The sequence below is a fragment of the Osmerus eperlanus genome, chromosome 12, assembly GCF_963692335.1.
Source record: "Osmerus eperlanus chromosome 12, fOsmEpe2.1, whole genome shotgun sequence".
NCBI lineage: Eukaryota > Metazoa > Chordata > Actinopteri > Osmeriformes > Osmeridae > Osmerus > Osmerus eperlanus.
The window spans coordinates 14,098,816-14,115,879 of NC_085029.1; the positions used below are offsets into that span (position 1 = coordinate 14,098,816).

General features: G+C 43.5%; 4 protein-coding genes across 4 annotated transcripts; 2 read left to right on the forward strand and 2 right to left on the reverse strand.

The window, feature by feature from the left end:
• The first annotated feature begins 232 nt into the window (after positions 1 to 232).
• Positions 233 to 5,062, forward strand: fkbp10b (FKBP prolyl isomerase 10b). The gene is made up of 10 exons (XM_062475023.1): positions 233 to 584; positions 897 to 1,042; positions 1,217 to 1,406; positions 1,822 to 1,967; positions 2,349 to 2,538; positions 3,084 to 3,229; positions 3,445 to 3,634; positions 3,881 to 4,023; positions 4,175 to 4,338; positions 4,536 to 5,062. Exons 1-10 carry the CDS (start codon positions 391 to 393, stop codon positions 4,722 to 4,724), a joined length of 1,698 nt encoding a protein of 565 aa, XP_062331007.1. The 5' UTR covers positions 233 to 390; the 3' UTR covers positions 4,725 to 5,062.
• Positions 5,063 to 5,416: 354 nt separating this feature from the next.
• On the reverse strand, positions 5,417 to 8,935 carry LOC134031406 (7-methylguanosine phosphate-specific 5'-nucleotidase-like). The gene is made up of 10 exons (XM_062475025.1): positions 8,757 to 8,935; positions 8,321 to 8,395; positions 7,977 to 8,075; positions 7,596 to 7,665; positions 7,434 to 7,480; positions 7,235 to 7,320; positions 7,013 to 7,102; positions 6,570 to 6,732; positions 6,183 to 6,380; positions 5,417 to 6,003 (listed from the first exon to the last, which is right to left on the reverse strand). Exons 1-10 carry the CDS (start codon positions 8,757 to 8,759, stop codon positions 5,893 to 5,895), a joined length of 942 nt encoding a protein of 313 aa, XP_062331009.1. The 5' UTR covers positions 8,760 to 8,935; the 3' UTR covers positions 5,417 to 5,892.
• Positions 8,936 to 9,268: 333 nt separating this feature from the next.
• Positions 9,269 to 12,204, forward strand: LOC134031402 (kelch-like protein 10). The gene is made up of 5 exons (XM_062475022.1): positions 9,269 to 9,543; positions 9,733 to 10,222; positions 10,445 to 11,059; positions 11,208 to 11,357; positions 11,595 to 12,204. The coding sequence occupies exons 1-5, from the start codon at positions 9,404 to 9,406 to the stop codon at positions 11,955 to 11,957; spliced, it is 1,758 nt and encodes a 585-aa protein (XP_062331006.1). The 5' UTR covers positions 9,269 to 9,403; the 3' UTR covers positions 11,958 to 12,204.
• A 354-nt stretch (positions 12,205 to 12,558) lies between these two features.
• On the reverse strand, positions 12,559 to 16,763 carry klhl11 (kelch-like family member 11). The gene is made up of 2 exons (XM_062475021.1): positions 16,196 to 16,763; positions 12,559 to 15,980 (listed from the first exon to the last, which is right to left on the reverse strand). Exons 1-2 carry the CDS (start codon positions 16,759 to 16,761, stop codon positions 14,396 to 14,398), a joined length of 2,151 nt encoding a protein of 716 aa, XP_062331005.1. The 5' UTR covers positions 16,762 to 16,763; the 3' UTR covers positions 12,559 to 14,395.
• Positions 16,764 to 17,064: the final 301 nt, after the last annotated feature.

Consider the following 17,064-nt stretch of genomic DNA (forward strand, 5'->3'; position numbering starts at 1 on the left):
TTTGTCATTGACACATTTTGGAACGAAAAAAGCTACAATAGACTACTGTATGTAATCCAAACGAGTTTATATAGTTTTTGAACAAGGTTCCCACTGTTCAATATAAGGATGGCTGTCGCAAAACTCGCCCTCGCCCCGCTTTGCGCATTACCGCTAGAAGTTAACTGGAGACTGTCCACGTTTACAACATTCCTTGCTAGAGGGAGAGCCCCCCCTTCCTTGGGAAAAGTGCCGTCTAAACTCTGTACTCCCTCTTTAGACAGAAACGACTGAATGTGTGTGCGTGTGTGAATGCAATTTACTTAAACGGATGCAGGGCCAGTTCGTACCAACAGATTAGTTGTTCGTGCATTGAATCCGTTTTCAGGATTCAAATAGCTTATATTTAAAATGTTTGCAAAGTATATATTTGTTTTGCTCCTAAATACTTGGTGTTATGTTCAGTGCAACCCTAGTCCGCTCGGAGATGTAGTCGTGGACAGATATTCCATACCTGAAGTTTGTACTAGAGAAGTGAAAAGTGGAGATAATGTTCGTTATCATTACAATGTGACATTCCTTGATGGAAAAGAATTCGACTCGAGGTAAGATTTACATTTTCACCATCTTTGTTGTTCTTGTGACATGCATTCGGGATTTTTTTGCGTTGCTAATCCTTTGCCAAAATAGCTCGGCCTCTCTTTGCTATATGAACGCTTTTTAAAAGTAGGCCCACGTTTTATCGCTGGTTTGATTTGCTTCCTCACGGACATCTGTTCTGAATGTTTCGATAAATCATGTTGTTCTAATTAGCTCTTCTCGTCCTCATGTTTAGACTGATCAAATTATTCTGTAGGCCTACCTCTTTCTCCTCTAAGCATTTGTCTCCCTCTCATGGTCTGGTTTGGCCTGCACAGTCATAAAAGAGGAGTCCCTACAGTCGGTGTGACTGGTGCAGGACGCCTCATCGCTGGCATTGATAAAGGCATCCAGGGCATGTGCGTCAACGAGCGCAGAAAAGTGACTGTGCCCCCACATCTTGCCTATGGCAATGAAGGCGCAGGTAGCCGATTGCCACGTCCTTCATGATATCGCGACAATTTACATTTCCATATGTCGTTTACTTAGCAGAATTTATTTACAGCATTTTATGACTGTGGTTGTTTAAATATTTGTAAATCATATTGTTTGCCAGCCAAAAATGTTTTTACACTTTTATTAATTTCCCTTCTGTCAGGTGATGTGGTGCCCCCAGACACCACCTTGGTGTTTGACATTCTCCTGCTGGACATATGGAATACGGCAGACCTAGTCGCAACTCTTACCATCAGCACACCCAAGAACTGCCTGCGCTCAGTGAAGCGTACTGACTTTGTGCGCTACCATTACAACGGTACTCTACTAAATGGCACCCCCTTTGACTCCAGGTGAGACGATTCTTGACAGAGTAAGAGAGACAACAGAAATAATAGGAATCCAAAGTAGACTGTTAGGGTTAGTAGAAGTTTTGTGTAGATCTTAGATGTGTTTTCCACAGGTGATTTTGGTAAATGGAAGCCAGAATTTACTCCGTAATGGTATCAACATGCAGTTTGTGAAACAGGCACTCATTGTGGCTTTGGCTTAAGAGTATGTGTGAAAGTATTTTATGTAGCCTAGAACTGCTAAACCATCATTTACTTATTTTGGCACACACAGAAACAAACCAGATGATGAACACCACAATCTCTCACAACCCTCTGAAATGGTAGCCCATGTTTCTGTCTGTCTGTGTTGTGCTGTCCAGGTATTTGTGAGGAAATGGGTGTGTGTTGATTATGCGCTTGTATGAGCCCCACCCAGCTACACCAGGAAACAGACCCAAGATGGCCTGGTAGGTGAGGGCTGGCTGATCAAGGGGATGGACCAGGGTGTACTGGGCATGTGCGTGGGGGAGATCAGGAATATTGTAGTCCCACCTTTCTTGGCCTATGGAGAGAAAGGATTTGGTAAGTATAGGAGAGGGAACATGGAAATGGGTTAACCGATTGCTTCAGAAGTTAATTCTGATTTGAATGTTGACTTTTATTTAGCTATACATGAGAAATAGACCTATAGGCTTGCTGGAAACATAATTTATAAAAATACAAAAAACATTTAAAATATTACATTAGAGGAAACCATTCCAATTGTTAGAGAGGTAGTTTGAAGTCCTTTAAGGACCAGGCAGCTTTTAAATTGTCTGTGTTCTAGACCTAGAAACAGAGCACCAACTCACACAGTTCAGTGCCTCTTTACCTTAACAAACTTAAGTCACATACAGTGTGAATTTGAACCAATACTCAATACTGAGTATTTGTGTCTGCTTGTGTCTTCATCCCTGGCATCAGGCACAGATATCCCCTCTCAGGCCACACTAGTGTTTGATGTCCTGTTAGTGGATCTGTACAACCCCAAGGATGATGTCACTGTGGAAAACCAGGAAGTGCCTGAGTCCTGTACGCGCAAATCTGTGGCTGGGGATTATATTCGCTACCACTACAATGGCAGCTTCCTCAACGGAGTCTCATTCGACAGCAGGTAAGCTTTGTTCATTGGTTGGTGGGCCGAGCCAAGATGTTTGCTCTTTATGTTTACTGTCAAGATTCTCTAAATTGGAGATCAGGAAGACCAAAACATAAATCACAAGGACTAGGATGCAAAAATTCTCTAGCACCTAAGCACCTGTGTGAGACGACCAAAGCTTGGCAGGTGGTGCTTGCCTTTACCGGTTTTTGACCATTAACATATTTACTACACCTATATGGATAGTGAGGACACTGCTATAGACTACATTGATGCCACCTTAGGGTATCTTCAGGCTACTTAGCGTATTGGTCTCTGAACTTGTGCTTGCACGCAATGTACATAAAGAGGATGCCATTGCACTGCACGCAATGGAAAGTGGAAATGTGCCTGAGCATGTTGGAAAGTAAATTAAAATATTATTGTTTTAATGACAGCTTGTTAATGTTGCAGCATTCCGATTGCTTTCCACATATCTTACTACTAAATCCTAGTCTGTAAATGTGTATGGCGTTTTTTAATGTGAATGTTGAATCTTTCTCTCCTCTTCCTTTTGGCAGTTACCAGAGGAACAGCACATACAACACCTACATTGGGATGGGCTACGTTATCTCAGGCATGGACAAGGGTCTGCAGGGTGTGTGTGTTGGGGAGAAGAGGAGGATCGTCATGCCACCTCACCTGGCCTATGGAGAGCAGGGAGCAGGTGAGTGAGAAGCAGTGCAGAGCCCTGGTCCATCTCTGGCCCCTGAATATTTGATGTAGATGTTTTAGAATAACACATTTCAGCATATGCATGCAGGCCGATTACCACAGACTTCTCTTGGGTTCTTGATTAGTCTTTGTCTAGAAAACCTGTCGATCATTGTTATTTTTGTATTCCAGTCCACAGCTAAGTTTGTCACTTCTCTGTCCGTCCAGGTCAGGACATTCCAGGCTCAGCCGTGCTGGTCTTTGACATCCACGTCATCGACTTTCACAACCCCAAGGACTCTGTGGAGATCCAGGTAACACACAAGCCTGAGGTATGCAACGAGACCAGCGACATCAATGACCTCATCCACTACCACTACAACTGCTCCCTGCTGGACGGCACACTCCTCTTCTCCTCGTAAGCCCAGATCTCATCAGGCCATATGTTGATGTTTTTGTGTCCTACTCTCACATGACCACAGCCAAGTCATCCTTCTATACCATGCTACCAGCATAGCATGGTAATAGCATAACTCAAATAGCATAACTGTGATTCAGACGGCTACATTAGCTAAATCCAGAAAGTATATAGCTGGTTAGTCTTGCCTGGTGGCATTCATTATCCTAACCAGTGTCCTTCCTCTATTCATGTTTGACTTGTCAGAAGTGACTATGACAACATGCAGGACACAGTGCTGGGAGCGGACAAGGTGATTGACGGGCTGGACGAGGGTCTGCGGGGCATGTGCGTAGGAGAGAGGAGGGTGGTCATCATCCCACCGCATCTTGGACACGGAGAGAAAGGAGGTGATAACCTTCCCATCCACCTTACCGTTTCAACAACTGGGATGCAATGCTATTAACTACTGTCAAAATATAGCATTTAGGATACAACCCGACTGTTTCATCGTGAACTGTTATCAGCAGCTGACACTAGTGTGTTCTATTCCGGGTTCAGCGTCTGGTGTGCCGGGCAGTGCTGTCCTCCAGTTTGAGCTGGAGCTGATGAGTCTCCAGAAGGGTGTGCCAGATGGCTACCTGTTTGTGTGGCTTGAGGACAGCCCTGCAGAACTCTTCAAAGCCCTGGACATGGACAATAATGAGAAGGTTCCTGTGGAGGAGGTATGGTGCTACAATAACCTGGATGAAATACAGTAGGTTAGACAGCTACTGTATGCAGATAGGCCACTGTTAACAAAACAGTAATATAAAAGTAAAGTATGGTTTAGATTTACTTGTAATGAAGACACATGATTCAATTCATATAAATTCCTACTCATTCTCCCTTCCCTCCCCACTTCTTCTTTCTAACCCGTAAGTTTGGAGAATTCATTAAAAAACAAGTAGCGGAGGGCAAAGGTCGTATGAAACCAGGGGCGGACCCTGATGAAGTTATCGCTGACATGTTCAGAAACCAGGATCGCAACAAAGATGGAGTCATCACCCCAGACGAGCTGAAACTGAAGGTGGAGGAGGACAAGGAGAACGCAATGCACGAGGAGTTGTGATGAGAAGACACGACACACACACGACACACACACTTCCTCTTTCTCAGGGACAGACTACACAAGCCACATCCAAATTAAGACTTTTTACCAAGTGAATTGTTTAATATTTCCATTGACACAAATTGTGGAAAGTATTCTTAAAGAAGCACAATTCTTCATGGTAAGGTTTGGTCATGTTAAGACAAAGTTATGTTAAAGAGTGATAGATTGAAGAAGTCAATCTTCCTAACAGCACCTTCATTGTCCCTGATTTTCTAAAGAAATAAAGTTTTTTTTTCACAGAAAATTTCAAACTTTTTGGGGATAAAAATGTATCTTCTCTCATAACTAACATTTCTGGGTATGTGCAAAAAAATTATGGAATGGTTTCCTAGCAGCTGCAGATAATACCAACATAATGACTTCCATGCAGTCACTTTCCCAGACATACAGTGGCCTAATTCCTAGAGATAAACCACAACTTTAAAATATGTCATTCAAAATTACAGTATCAAATACATATGTACACAGTTCCAAAATGCATCTAGGTAAAAGTTTAAATAAAAAGGTGCACCATTGTGGTTCACAAGCTCTGTGTACTCCATCAGAGTGTCTAAAAGATACATTGTTGTAAACCTACTCCTTAAGTCCTGGGAAATAGATTTAGATAATAAGGGTGGGGGGAAAAAATCGTACATTTAAAAAAAAAAAATTATGTAAGCATATATTGAATCGAAATGTGATTAAAAATCGAATCGTGACCCCAAGAATCGAATCGAATCATGAGGTACCAAAAGATTCCCCACCCCTATTAAATAACATCTTACATTTTGAGGTTCTTCTGTGACTAAATGCATTTTAGTGAAGGGTAAGCTCATCTATAAGTTCTCCATTGAGAACTTAGAGATGTAGAGATGCTGTACCAACGCATTAAAAAAACATAGCTGGATACCAACATTGGGATTTACAAGAAATGTTGGTAGGACTCCAATCATACAGTGACAGTAAACATCTTTTTTTTATATAGCTTTTAACTGGTTGAGGTAATTGAGGGTGCTCCAGCATACAGCGTTGTGGAGCAACCGTGTAGAACTAGCCGAATGCCCCATTCTTGTGACGGGTGTCACAAGAATGGGGCACCCCTATGCAAACAGGAAGTAATCCATGCTTGACCTGTCACACCATTTCCTCACTTGCCGGTGGTGATGTAGTTGAGGACAGCGTTGGGGACATCCATGGTTTCATCCTTCACCACGACAATGTCGTAGGAGTTGATGTAAGACTCCTTCCTCTCCTCCACCTGGGGAAAAACAAGACGGCAGCCAATGACCAAGTCCAGTAATCACCAGGTTCATTACGTGCCGTTTTGCAAGCTACCAGTCCATAGTCCATCAAGTGTGTATGGTACCTTTAAAGTGAATCTTGGAGGTTGCATGTTTAAATGACCCCAACCAGGTCCCTAGTCCCCAGTCCCCTCACCTGGTCGTTGAGGAAGCCAATAGTGACGATGTGCTGAGTGGCCACTCCGTCCGCCATGGTGAGGTCTCCCAGAGAGTCCCCCAGCAGCAGCACGTTGGGGCGATCCCTCAGCTCCAGGAAGTGTGCCGTGTGGAGGAGGGCACCCTCCCTCTTGTTGAAGGTGTGAATCAGCTGGCCCTTGAAGGACTGCAGTATTCCCTGGAAAAGAACCAGGGTCAGGAAGGACCATCACTGGGGAAAAAGATTCCTTAAGTAGTGTGGAGTTTGGGACATTTGATTAAAAAAACGTTGACATGGGCAATAAGACCATTGGCATCGCTAAACCATTGTTTAGCATGTTTCGTGATCAAATGAATTAGATCTGCATCAAAGGTTTCTAGCACTTACGCAGTCATCAAAATCCATGTAGTTCGACATGATGTGAACGTTGGGGTGGAAGACCTGGTTCTGTCTGATCACCTCCTCCAGGATGTCTCCTACTCCAGCTGAGAAGATCAACAGAGGCACATGCAGCTCCTGCAGGTGGTCAAAGAACCCCTTGTAGCCCTCCCTGGAAAAATCAACAGCACAGGAGAAGGAATAGTATTAACTACTGATCGCTCGGTCGATACGTTGAAGCCTCAGTTTGATATTTCCCGGCATGACCTCACTCTCGGTTAGTAAGTAGTATTGTTGTCTCCTAAGCAAAGCACAACTGTCTACCTAATCAGGAGCCACTCATCTGTTTCTAAGCTTGCTACAATATACACAAAGTATCACAAATCAGTCTAGCAATACTGTCTGGACAACTCCTTGTAAGCAGAGAGTCATTATGATATGGTGGGGCTGACCTGAGCATGGCGCTAGACTCTTTCACAACCTGGGACAGCAGGTCCTTCCGGATCTTCTGCTGGATAAGCAGCTCGTGTACTTTGGTCCACCTGTAGAGACAGCATGCAGTGGACAGTAAAGTAAACAAACCCTGTTAACCGACACCTGCCTGTGTGTTACACATTTAGATGTAGAATACAGTATGTGCATGCAGTGATTGCACTGTGCTGTCAGACTCCTACCATTCCACCATGAGGGGCAGCTTCTCTTTAACGGTGCGGGCAGCATCAATCTCAATAGGGTAGTAGGTGTTCAATAACTCCCTCATCTACAGACAGAGGTGTGAGAGCTATTCAGACGTCTTCTTTAACAATACTATAGATAACATGTTGTTTTTTTTAGACCTGTACTCCTTTTATTACATTATTGTCATAAGCTCACCTGGTTCCTACAGTCCTCACTGAGGATGAAGCTGTTATCCAAGATATCTGCAAGATTGTGTTAGATGTTTAAATAGCATACTCATTTTTATGTTAAGAGAATGTTAGGTCAATCTATTATTTCTTCAGGGACCCTGCGTTGACCGGGGTTTGTGGTACTCACTGTGAGTGGTGGGACACCTCCTACCGTTGTGAGCAAATCTGGTTAATGTCATATCAAAGTCAGAGATCACCTGTAGAGACCCAACCATGTTTAGAATACAGTTTCCTACCTACACCCAAATGGTACACATCCACTCACTCATATTACATGATAAGTTCAGGATGGTTTTTCACCAGCTAAATCTTAGGGCAAGGAAAACTGGTAATCTATGGTTTGTGTTAAATTAGCCAGACGTGTTTAGTCCCGCCAAAGAACAAATAAAGGAAGTGTCAAGGGCAGCTGAGACAAGCTTACCTATAGAAATGAATGGCCAGGATGAACACTGAGTAATGTATGTCATCTATACAGAACAGTGTGGGATCAGATTGTGGTTTGTGCTACCTGGAGGGTGCTGGGTCCAGCTCTGTGCATGGCCTGTATGGTCTCTTCAACTCTGCTACGGTCCCTCATCAGCACTGAGGACTTGGCCAAGTCAGGGATCTATAAAATAGGCTGAGGTCAAGATTTCATTTAACCTCAAACTACTATAAAATGACACTACAGCCAAGCGGATGTATGCTGCGAATGCACTGCTTTGTGCACATACTATGATACAAATTATTTAACATAATATCTGAAAGGTAAGAACAACTCAAAGCAAATGGAACTGGACATATTCTAAGTCCAAGCACATATAGAAATGTATTAAAGGCAGCAACATTCTAAAGAGCAGAGAAAATTCTGACCTCATACTTGGTCAGCTGGTGCCAGATTGCAATGGCAGTCCGCACTGGCATATTAATCCAGGGTATGTGGTTTAACTGAGCATAAAACCAAGAAAAGAGGTTTAAATTGGATTTACAGTGCAATGAACAACAATGTAACAATTTCTTTTGAAAGTTTCAAACACACACAAAACAATCATTAAATAAAGGCAAGAAAACAATTTGCCCTTAAAATAATAACCCTTTAGCCTAAATTTATACTAGAAACGTTAGCTAACTAACCATTTCTTCACGCTATGCATTAAGCATTGCATAGGGGACAGTGACTACGTGGAATCTTACATAAGAATGTGGTTTTAGAAATAGAATTTTAAAGTGTATCATTTGACTGAAATATCGCAAGCTTGCAATTTAGCTATCTTGCTAGCTGCTGACAGATAGTGTTTAGCCTACTTACCATTGTAAGCCTTTAAAAGGAGGTGTGAAATACTTAAAATAGACTTTCATAAAACGCGGTGAAAGGTACGTAGCCTATACACAATAAATATAAAAAAAATAGCTAAAACGTTGATACATTGGTGCCCAGTAAGCTTTGTTTACTGGTCTAAAGATAACGTTGTACCACTTCCAGCGTCCCTGTTTGAACAGTTACATTAGAAACTATGGTTCCGGTGTCTTATGTTCCTATCTATGATTGCTAAAGCAAAAAACAACACACACAAAAAAAACTGCAACATTATCATTACTATTCCTGAAATGTCATACATGTATCTATGTTCATTTAGGTATTTTAATGGTAAAATAAATATAAAAATAAGAGATCCAGTTTATGCTCGGTAGACACCATTAATATGACATTTAGCTCTACCTTTTTTAATGAGAAACTGGCCATGTTACCATGGTAAAGGTGGCAACATGACTACTGCTTTGCATCCACAGAGAAATGGACATGCCATTGTGATGTATCAATGCACGGACACTCTAGAACTTGGGGAGAATTGGAACACAGCTACTTCTCCCAATGCCATCAAACTTTTTGCACACACTAAACTTGCCAAGAACGTGGAGGTCTGTACCACTTCAAATATATTTAAAAAGTGCAATATGGACAAGACCAACGTGGCTTTTAATATTTTTAATGAGTTACGGCTGGAGGGGCAGCTCTGTGATGTGGTCATCAAAGTTGATGCGATTGAGTTCAAAGCACATAAGAATATCCTGTGTGCGTTCAGCTCCTATTTCCGGTAAGAATCTTTGTCCATTTAGAAATGGTTGATAAAATAATCAGTTACATTGTTTTAATGATCAATAAGGACTTATAGTCTTGATCAACAAACCTATCTCTGTGGTGTACCCATATACTGTAATGTAATACTTCATCAAATGTGTCTTAACACTTTCTAACAACTGAAATGTAACATACTTTCCGACAGTGCTCTGTTCACCAGTGGCTGGAACAACTCAGAGAAGAGTGTGTATACCATCCCTGGCATCACTCCTGAGATGATGCGGCTGATTATTGAGTTTGCCTACACTGGAGCTCTCCCTGTCACTGAGGACAATGTGGAGAGACTCCTGGAGGCTGCAGACCAGTTCTGCATCACAGGGATAGTGCAGGCCTGCTGCGAATTCCTGGAGTCGCAACTGTGTCTGGAGAACTGCATAGGCATCTGCAAGTTTGCCGACTTCTACTCCTGTGCCGAACTACGCCGCAAGGCCTTCCTCTTCACCCTTCACCACTTTGAAGACATCGCCGAAGTGTCTGAGGAGTTTCTGGAGCTGTCGCAGGCACAACTCTGTGACCTCATCGAGAAAGACAACCTCAATGCCAAGCAGGAGGACCAAGTGTACCAGGCCATTCTTCGATGGGTCTCTCATGATATCTCAAATCGCAAGAACTCCCTCCCTGTGCTCCTGCCAAAGGTGCCAGTCTCCTCTTTAGACAGTGTCATAGGTCATACAGACCTGAAATGCTTGATTCACTTCACTGACAGTGTTTTTTAAGGTTAATATTTGATTGGTGGGAAAGTAAGCAAGCAACATGTTCAACGTGTGTGGAAAAGATGTGTACAGTGTAAGGGGATTTGTCAACGGTTCTACTATCTTTGGATAACCAAGCTATTTGTTATTGTGTCATCTATATAGGTGCGTATGGCTTTGATGACCCCTGAAAACTTCCTAGAGAGCATCAGGAATCACCCTCTTGTAAAGGAAAGTTTAGAGTGCAAAACCATTGTCCTCAACGGCTTGAAGGCCTTGTATGAGCTCAACATGCATGGACCCTCCAATGTGTACTTTGGTAACCTCATGTCCCGCCCTCGCCTTCCCCACAACATCCTATTGGCCATCGGGGGCTGGAGTGGTGGCAGTCCAACCAATGTGATTGAGGCATATGACACAAAGGCTGACCGCTGGGTAAAGGTGGCCCAAAATGATACCTCTCGGGCTTACCATGGCACAGTGTACCTCGATGGCTTTGTCTACTGCATCGGCGGCTTTGATAGTGTGGACTACTTCAACGACGTACGTAAGTTCAACCCCATCACACGCACCTGGCACCAGGTGGCACCCATGCACTCGCGGCGATGCTACGTCAGTGTGGCGGTGCTGGATGGATACATTTACGCCATGGGTGGCTTTGATGGCTGTTTGCGAATCAACTCTGTCGAGCGCTATGACCCTGAAAACAACCAATGGACCCTCATAGCACCAATGCATATGAGGAGAAGTGACGCCAGCGCTGCCACACTCAATGGACAGGTGGGTACAAGCAGGAGACCACAGACTGTAGGAGACTATTCTAATTACATTTCACTAAGAAAGTGGGACATCACCTATCCGTTAACGACTTTCATTATAAAAACTTGTCAATTATGTCTGAATGTTATGGGGGTACTTCATGGGTCAGGTCTACATTTGTGGAGGCTTCAACGGGGAAGAGTGCCTATTCAATGCAGAGAGCTACTGCCCCAACACCAACCAGTGGACCCTGATTAAACCCATGAACTGCCGACGAAGTGGGGTTGGGATTGCTGTTTACCACAATCAACTCTATGCGGTAAGTCTCACCACACATCTTAGGTGGAGGCTTTAGAGCTGAACAAACAACTGGTTGCAGGCATAAGAGGGGTGTGTATTTTTTATTTTTTATGACTGAACATTGAAGATAAAGTGATAAAATAGAACGCTGTGCTTTACCCGAATTAATGAGTTGACCTTAAAAGATTATGGTGCTCTGTTCCTTATTGTGAATAACAGGGATTGATTTAAATTCATACTTTTCATATCCAACTAGGTTGGAGGTTTTAATGGTGCAAACCGTCTCAAGACTGCAGAGGTGTACAACCCACTTATCAACAGCTGGCGAGCCTTGCCTTCCATGTTCAACCCACGTAGCAACTTTGGCATTGAGGTGGTAGACAACCTGCTCTATGTTGTGGGAGGATTCAACGGCTTCAACACCACCGTCAACGTGGAATGCTACAACGATAAGACGGATGAGTGGTATGATGCCCAAGACATGGCTACACTTCGGAGTGCCCTCAGCTGCTGTGTGGTGCCTGGCCTGCCAAATGTAGCAGATTACATAGTCCCACGTGACAGCCCTCTGGTCTGTGGTGAAGGAGAGAGCACACCTGCCTCTGGGCACAAAGTGTGACTGATCCTCCAGAATGACCCTGCCAGATGCTTAGTGACCTTCAGAAAATTCAAAAAAACGTAAACAAAAAGAACTAACATATTCCATAGTAATTTTGCCACTCGAGACTATTTTATACTAAAACCTAGGAAGCACACATGAAAATCACTAACTGCATATTAAATACTCTTGAATTGAAATATTCAATAACTGCATTTTGTTACATCTTTACACAACATAAAATGTATACTATCGCTATATATGAAATATCTTTTTATTTCAGATGATGAACACTTACAGCAAGCTGTGCTTCATAAAACGTTTACATGAAGGTCATTTCATATTTTACATTACTGAACAAATAAGACAGCAGAAGGAATAGGGCATTGTTTTGATACTTAATTTAGATTAATGTAATTAATGTCTCCTTAAGAATAAGGGAGGTATAATTTTGCCAATCCATGAAAGCAAACAAGTTCAACGGCCAACAAATGGCATTTACAAATCAGCAAACAATATAATCGTATACTGGACTATGTAATGTACATTTGGTATACAATCTAAGTTTAGTTATGGTGTAACCTGTGTTGTAAAATCAGGGTAGATGTAAATAAAGGATCTCAATTGAGGCTACTGATCTCCCAGTTAAATATATATCCACACAGATTTATTAATTTGGGGGAATGTAAAGCACTGTGAATTAAAAGACAATGGTGGTAGCTACAGAGCTCATGAATCTCAGAGCAAGCACATCCAATTGAAGATCCATTTAGGACACAATAATAGGTTTCTCTAGTCTTCAAGATAAATATTTTAAGAAAAATAGGAGCCACAGAGCAGCAATCACACAATGTAACAGTAACCACATGTATGGTAAACAACAGTGGCTTAACACAATTTAATTGATTAAGGAATGAATATATTTAATCTACTAACTCTCGTATACAAACAATGGCTGGGCTCTTTTTGTACACTGGGTTAATTACAGCTGCGCTTGGCCTGTCAATGGAATGGCTAGAGGATCACATTTTGGTATCAGTGGCAATTTCAAATGTAATGTAAGCTCTTCAACTGCCAACTGTAATTCAACACAAAACACAAACACATGTTCAAGTGCCGGTAGCCATGCTTGTTAGCATATGGGAATGACACAACAGCAATGAATGTTACGTTACTTGGGAACAACAGAACTACTCTAAATAACAATGGTACCACTATGTTACAGTCGTTTAATTACCCAACTATTTGCAAGTGAGCAATGATGATACAGAATATTACCTTTCTGTAATGAATCCAAAGAAAAGCCACATTTGACCCAATATTACAAAATAAAGAGAAAGTATCCACCCTTCCAGAATAAGTTAAGAAAACAGCATGCTCTAAAGATCTAAAGATAACAGCACGCTACAGTTATAAATATTACTGTGATATTTGGAACATTAACACATATTCTAAGGTTTCTCATGTAGCATATCCATAAAATGGGAGACAAACATAGAATAACGTCTCCAAATTAAGTGCTTCTTGTTCCATCCTGATTTCTAGTGCTGATTTAGATTGTATGTGCTATGAGTTATTTATTATTTTTTAATATATTTTTTATTCATATTACCGATAAACCACATAAATCATGTAGCACATTCATCATTTTAAATATGTAGTGCAAAGAAGGCCATGAAGGAATTTAGTATTTGGGTTAGGGGGGGAGGACAAATATTAAAGCTTAGTTCTCAAACCTATACCCATTTCACACATTGGCATAACACTAACTTATTTACTCTTCTAGTTCAGATATTTCTTGTACTAGTCACAAAAGTTCCACCCTTGGTTTCCGATTAGGTACAAACATGCAAACGATCCTAACCAATTGTACACAACGCCTGAATTGCATCAGCTAATGCAACCGTCAGCTCTACTGGAAAACATTGTTTAACAGTACAATGTAATTTACAAGAATCATCTAAAGCCCATTCCCTTCACTGTAAAGAAGCAACATGGACTTGTTTGGCCACACTATGTTCTGGCATGTTCTCAGAGAACATTAAAGAAGAGCATTAAGTCATGTAGGCCATCACAGTGAAAAAATGTAATGCCAATGAATCCACGTTCAGCTGGAATGGAACTGTCAAACCAACAACAGAATAAGAGGATCAAGGTAAGGCATATCTAAGTATGTAAGGCCAAAAAGCAAGCTCAATTATTCTGGATTGGATACATAATTTGAATAAATATGTAAATATTTACATTTTTCATTGTCGGGTCATTCACAATTCTATAAACATTTTTTATTTAAAGTCTCTCTCCCTTCCTACAGACCTGAGCAAATTCAACCCCATACATTTCTTCACTTGAAAACAAAAAACAACCGGTGGCACAGAAAGGGCACAGTCCTAGCTAAACACAGAATGTGAATTTGGTGCTGTGAGAAACGCTGCCCTCTAGAGGTAATGGAAGGGAATTCAGCACTCTATCTGCGACTGCAGTTGCCTGCGCAAGGTGAGGGTGCGCCGGTGCAGCTGCTGCATCTGCTGCATGCGATCCCGTTGACGAGCCAGGTTCTGGGGCATGGGGTAGCGCTGGCAGCCGTACAGGAAGCGGTAGGGGATGCGGACGTGGCAGGCGGTGGCCCGGCAGCGGGGCTGGGGCATGGGCGGCAGCAGCAGCCAGCGCTTCCTCTCTGCGCAGTACCGGTAGGCTTCCTTGCGATACTGCTTGTCGACATCGTCGCTGTTCTTCCAGCCGCCGATGATGAAGACGTCATCGCCCAGGTAGCAGATGGCAGCGCCCTCGATGCTGGTGACCTCCGGCGGCAGGCTCTCCAGGATGTCGTCCGAGATGCGGGCACTGATCTTCTGCCTTGCCGCTTCGTCTTGCACACCGTAGCTCTTGGGGCAGCAGGAGGCCGTGTGGTAGAAATTGGTCGGCGCCACGGCCATCTGGAAGACGCAGTAGTTGTCGATGAGGGGCAGGGAGTCCACTTCCTGCCACTGGCGGCTCTCTGTGTCGTAGCGCGTGGTCACCGTCTTCAGCCCGTCCTCGTTGTCCGTGTCGACCGGCGTGCGTGCCGTCACGTAGACGTAGCGGTCCTCCACGCTCACCGCCTTCACGTCCCGTAAGATCTTGGGCGCCGACTCCAGGTTGTGCCACTTGTCCTGCTCGGGCTCGTACACGCTCACGTCCTTGAACCCCGGACTGAAGTTTCCGTGGCCCCCGATGCTGTAAAGGATGTTCTTGATGCTGGTGAGGCCAAAAGAGTGCTTGCGGGTAGTCAAGTTGCTCACCTGTTCCCAGGTGTTGCGGTTTGGATTGTAGCGTTCCACTGTCTTAGCAAAGCCTGGTTCCATGGAGCCCGCAACATAGACATGGGAGTCTGTTACTGCTATAGCATGACCGTCAAGGTGATTATGGATGTGCGGCAGGTTGACCCAGCGATCCTCAGCCACAAAGTAGCCAACACACTCACTCAGGTAGTCACCGCCCTCGGACACTCCCCCGACCACCATGATCACGTCCATGTTCTGTCCGAAGCGTGGCTGGAAGGCTGCCATGTAGGTGGCCCAGAATTCGAGGTCCGCTGATTTGAGGTTCTCTAAGCGAATGGCATGGCCCTCAACGGCATCTGACACCAGCTGCAAGCAGGCAGCGTTATTACCCACCAGAGGCTCTTTCTTGACCACCCGTGTCAGGTAGGTGGGCATGATCTGTGGAAGTCTGAGGAGTCGAAACAGCTCCTCAAAATATTTATCCCGCTCTTCACCATTGCGCTGCACCCATTTGACAATGGCCTCAAACAGCACTTCCTCTGAGTCCACAGTGATCTCCGCATCAGACAACCAGTCCCTGACCAGGTGGAAAGGCAGGGTGTAGAATTCATCATCCTGGATGACCTTGTGGAAGTTGCGTCTTATCATGTCAGCAGCCCGCAGTGCTAGCTGGTCCAAAGTGTACATGTGAGCCAGGCTGTGCACGGCTACACAGTTGGTCAAGCTCAATTTCTTCTTCAGGAACTCGCCACAAAAGTTCTTCAGCTGCACCAGCAGGAATCTGATATATAAAATCATCACAAATAATACAATATATGAAAAACTGATCCAAGCAACCAAACAATATCTCTATTGCTTAAGTCTATAGTAAGCCTTAACAAGATACTGTCAATTTCTACCTGAATCATGAAAAATTGCGTTGCACACACGCAATCAATAATGCATTATGGTTAATCATTACATCAAGTTTGTTTGTGGTGTGTGTATTTTGCTTACCTGTCTGCAAGTTCCAGTACCTCATGCACATTGGCAGTACTGACACGTATTTCTCCTGTGTATATGAACTGCATGACGCTTTCAACTGTCTCTGGGTCTGGCCCTGTTTCAGAACTCCATTCTTTCATGTTCACCCGGCCAGACAGCGACTCCGAAAACTGTCCTCCCAGTAGGGGAGAGAAATAGTCTGTGGCTGCGGCGAGAACCGAGCGATGGGCAGACAGTTCAAAACTTTGTACCGTGTCACTGGATGCTCCGCAACTGAAGGCCAACGTTACATCACAGAACAAACCGGCCTTCCTCTGCTCGTTCTGCCGACGAGAGAGCTCAGAGCAGTGGGTCGACGACGTAAACTCCTCAGCCTCTTCAGATTCTCCATCCGCCGCGAGCGTCCCGGCTGTGCTGCTTCCAGTGTTTCCGCCTCGGTTTGTGTCCTCTGGATTCGGTGCTGCGGCTGCCATTGCAGCAGATGTTGGTCGCAATCGCAAAATAATATTATGAACTAGGTTAGGAAAGAAGTCATACGCACATATCACACAAGTAAACAAATACTCAAATCTGGACATGCGTAGTGATGGCAGGAAGTACACGTTGTGACGTTTGTGAGTTAATATGCAGAGTGGGAGGGGTCACTGAGTGAGCCGCAGTGTGATGTATGTCCTTTACAAGAGTCGAAAAAAGGTGAATATAACAACGTCAATAAATTATGACCGTAGGTCATTCATACTGCAAAAAATACAGAATTGAATATATACCAATGTTAATACAAACGATTAAACTATGGCCGGTCTACAGAAATATTTGATTAACGTGTTAGAAATGCCCCCCAAAAGTTAAAAACACGAAACATATTTTTTTATATGATTACA

What these genes read in the sequence shown, in the direction of transcription:
- fkbp10b (XM_062475023.1), top strand. Translation starts at nt 391, where the DNA reads ATGTTTGCAAAGTATATATTTGTTTTGCTCCTAAATACTTGGTGTTAT. An exon ending in GGAGTCTCATTCGACAGCAG is followed by an intron (nt 2,539 to 3,083) that starts GTAAGCTTTGTT and finishes TCCTTTTGGCAG; the next exon opens with TTACCAGAGGAACAGCACAT. An exon ending in GGCACACTCCTCTTCTCCTC is followed by an intron (nt 3,635 to 3,880) that starts GTAAGCCCAGAT and finishes TTGACTTGTCAG; the next exon opens with AAGTGACTATGACAACATGC.
- LOC134031406 (XM_062475025.1), bottom strand. An exon ending in GAGTCTAGCGCCATGCTCAG is followed by an intron (nt 6,733 to 7,012) that starts GTCAGCCCCACC and finishes TGATTTTTCCAG; the next exon opens with GGAGGGCTACAAGGGGTTCT. An exon ending in ACATGGATTTTGATGACTGC is followed by an intron (nt 6,381 to 6,569) that starts GTAAGTGCTAGA and finishes GTTCTTTTCCAG; the next exon opens with GGAATACTGCAGTCCTTCAA.
- LOC134031402 (XM_062475022.1), top strand. Translation starts at nt 9,404, where the DNA reads ATGGACAAGACCAACGTGGCTTTTAATATTTTTAATGAGTTACGGCTG. An exon ending in GCGTTCAGCTCCTATTTCCG is followed by an intron (nt 9,544 to 9,732) that starts GTAAGAATCTTT and finishes ACTTTCCGACAG; the next exon opens with TGCTCTGTTCACCAGTGGCT. An exon ending in TCCCTGTGCTCCTGCCAAAG is followed by an intron (nt 10,223 to 10,444) that starts GTGCCAGTCTCC and finishes TCATCTATATAG; the next exon opens with GTGCGTATGGCTTTGATGAC.
- klhl11 (XM_062475021.1), bottom strand. Translation starts at nt 16,761, where the DNA reads ATGTCCAGATTTGAGTATTTGTTTACTTGTGTGATATGTGCGTATGAC. An exon ending in GTACTGGAACTTGCAGACAG is followed by an intron (nt 15,981 to 16,195) that starts GTAAGCAAAATA and finishes TTTATATATCAG; the next exon opens with ATTCCTGCTGGTGCAGCTGA.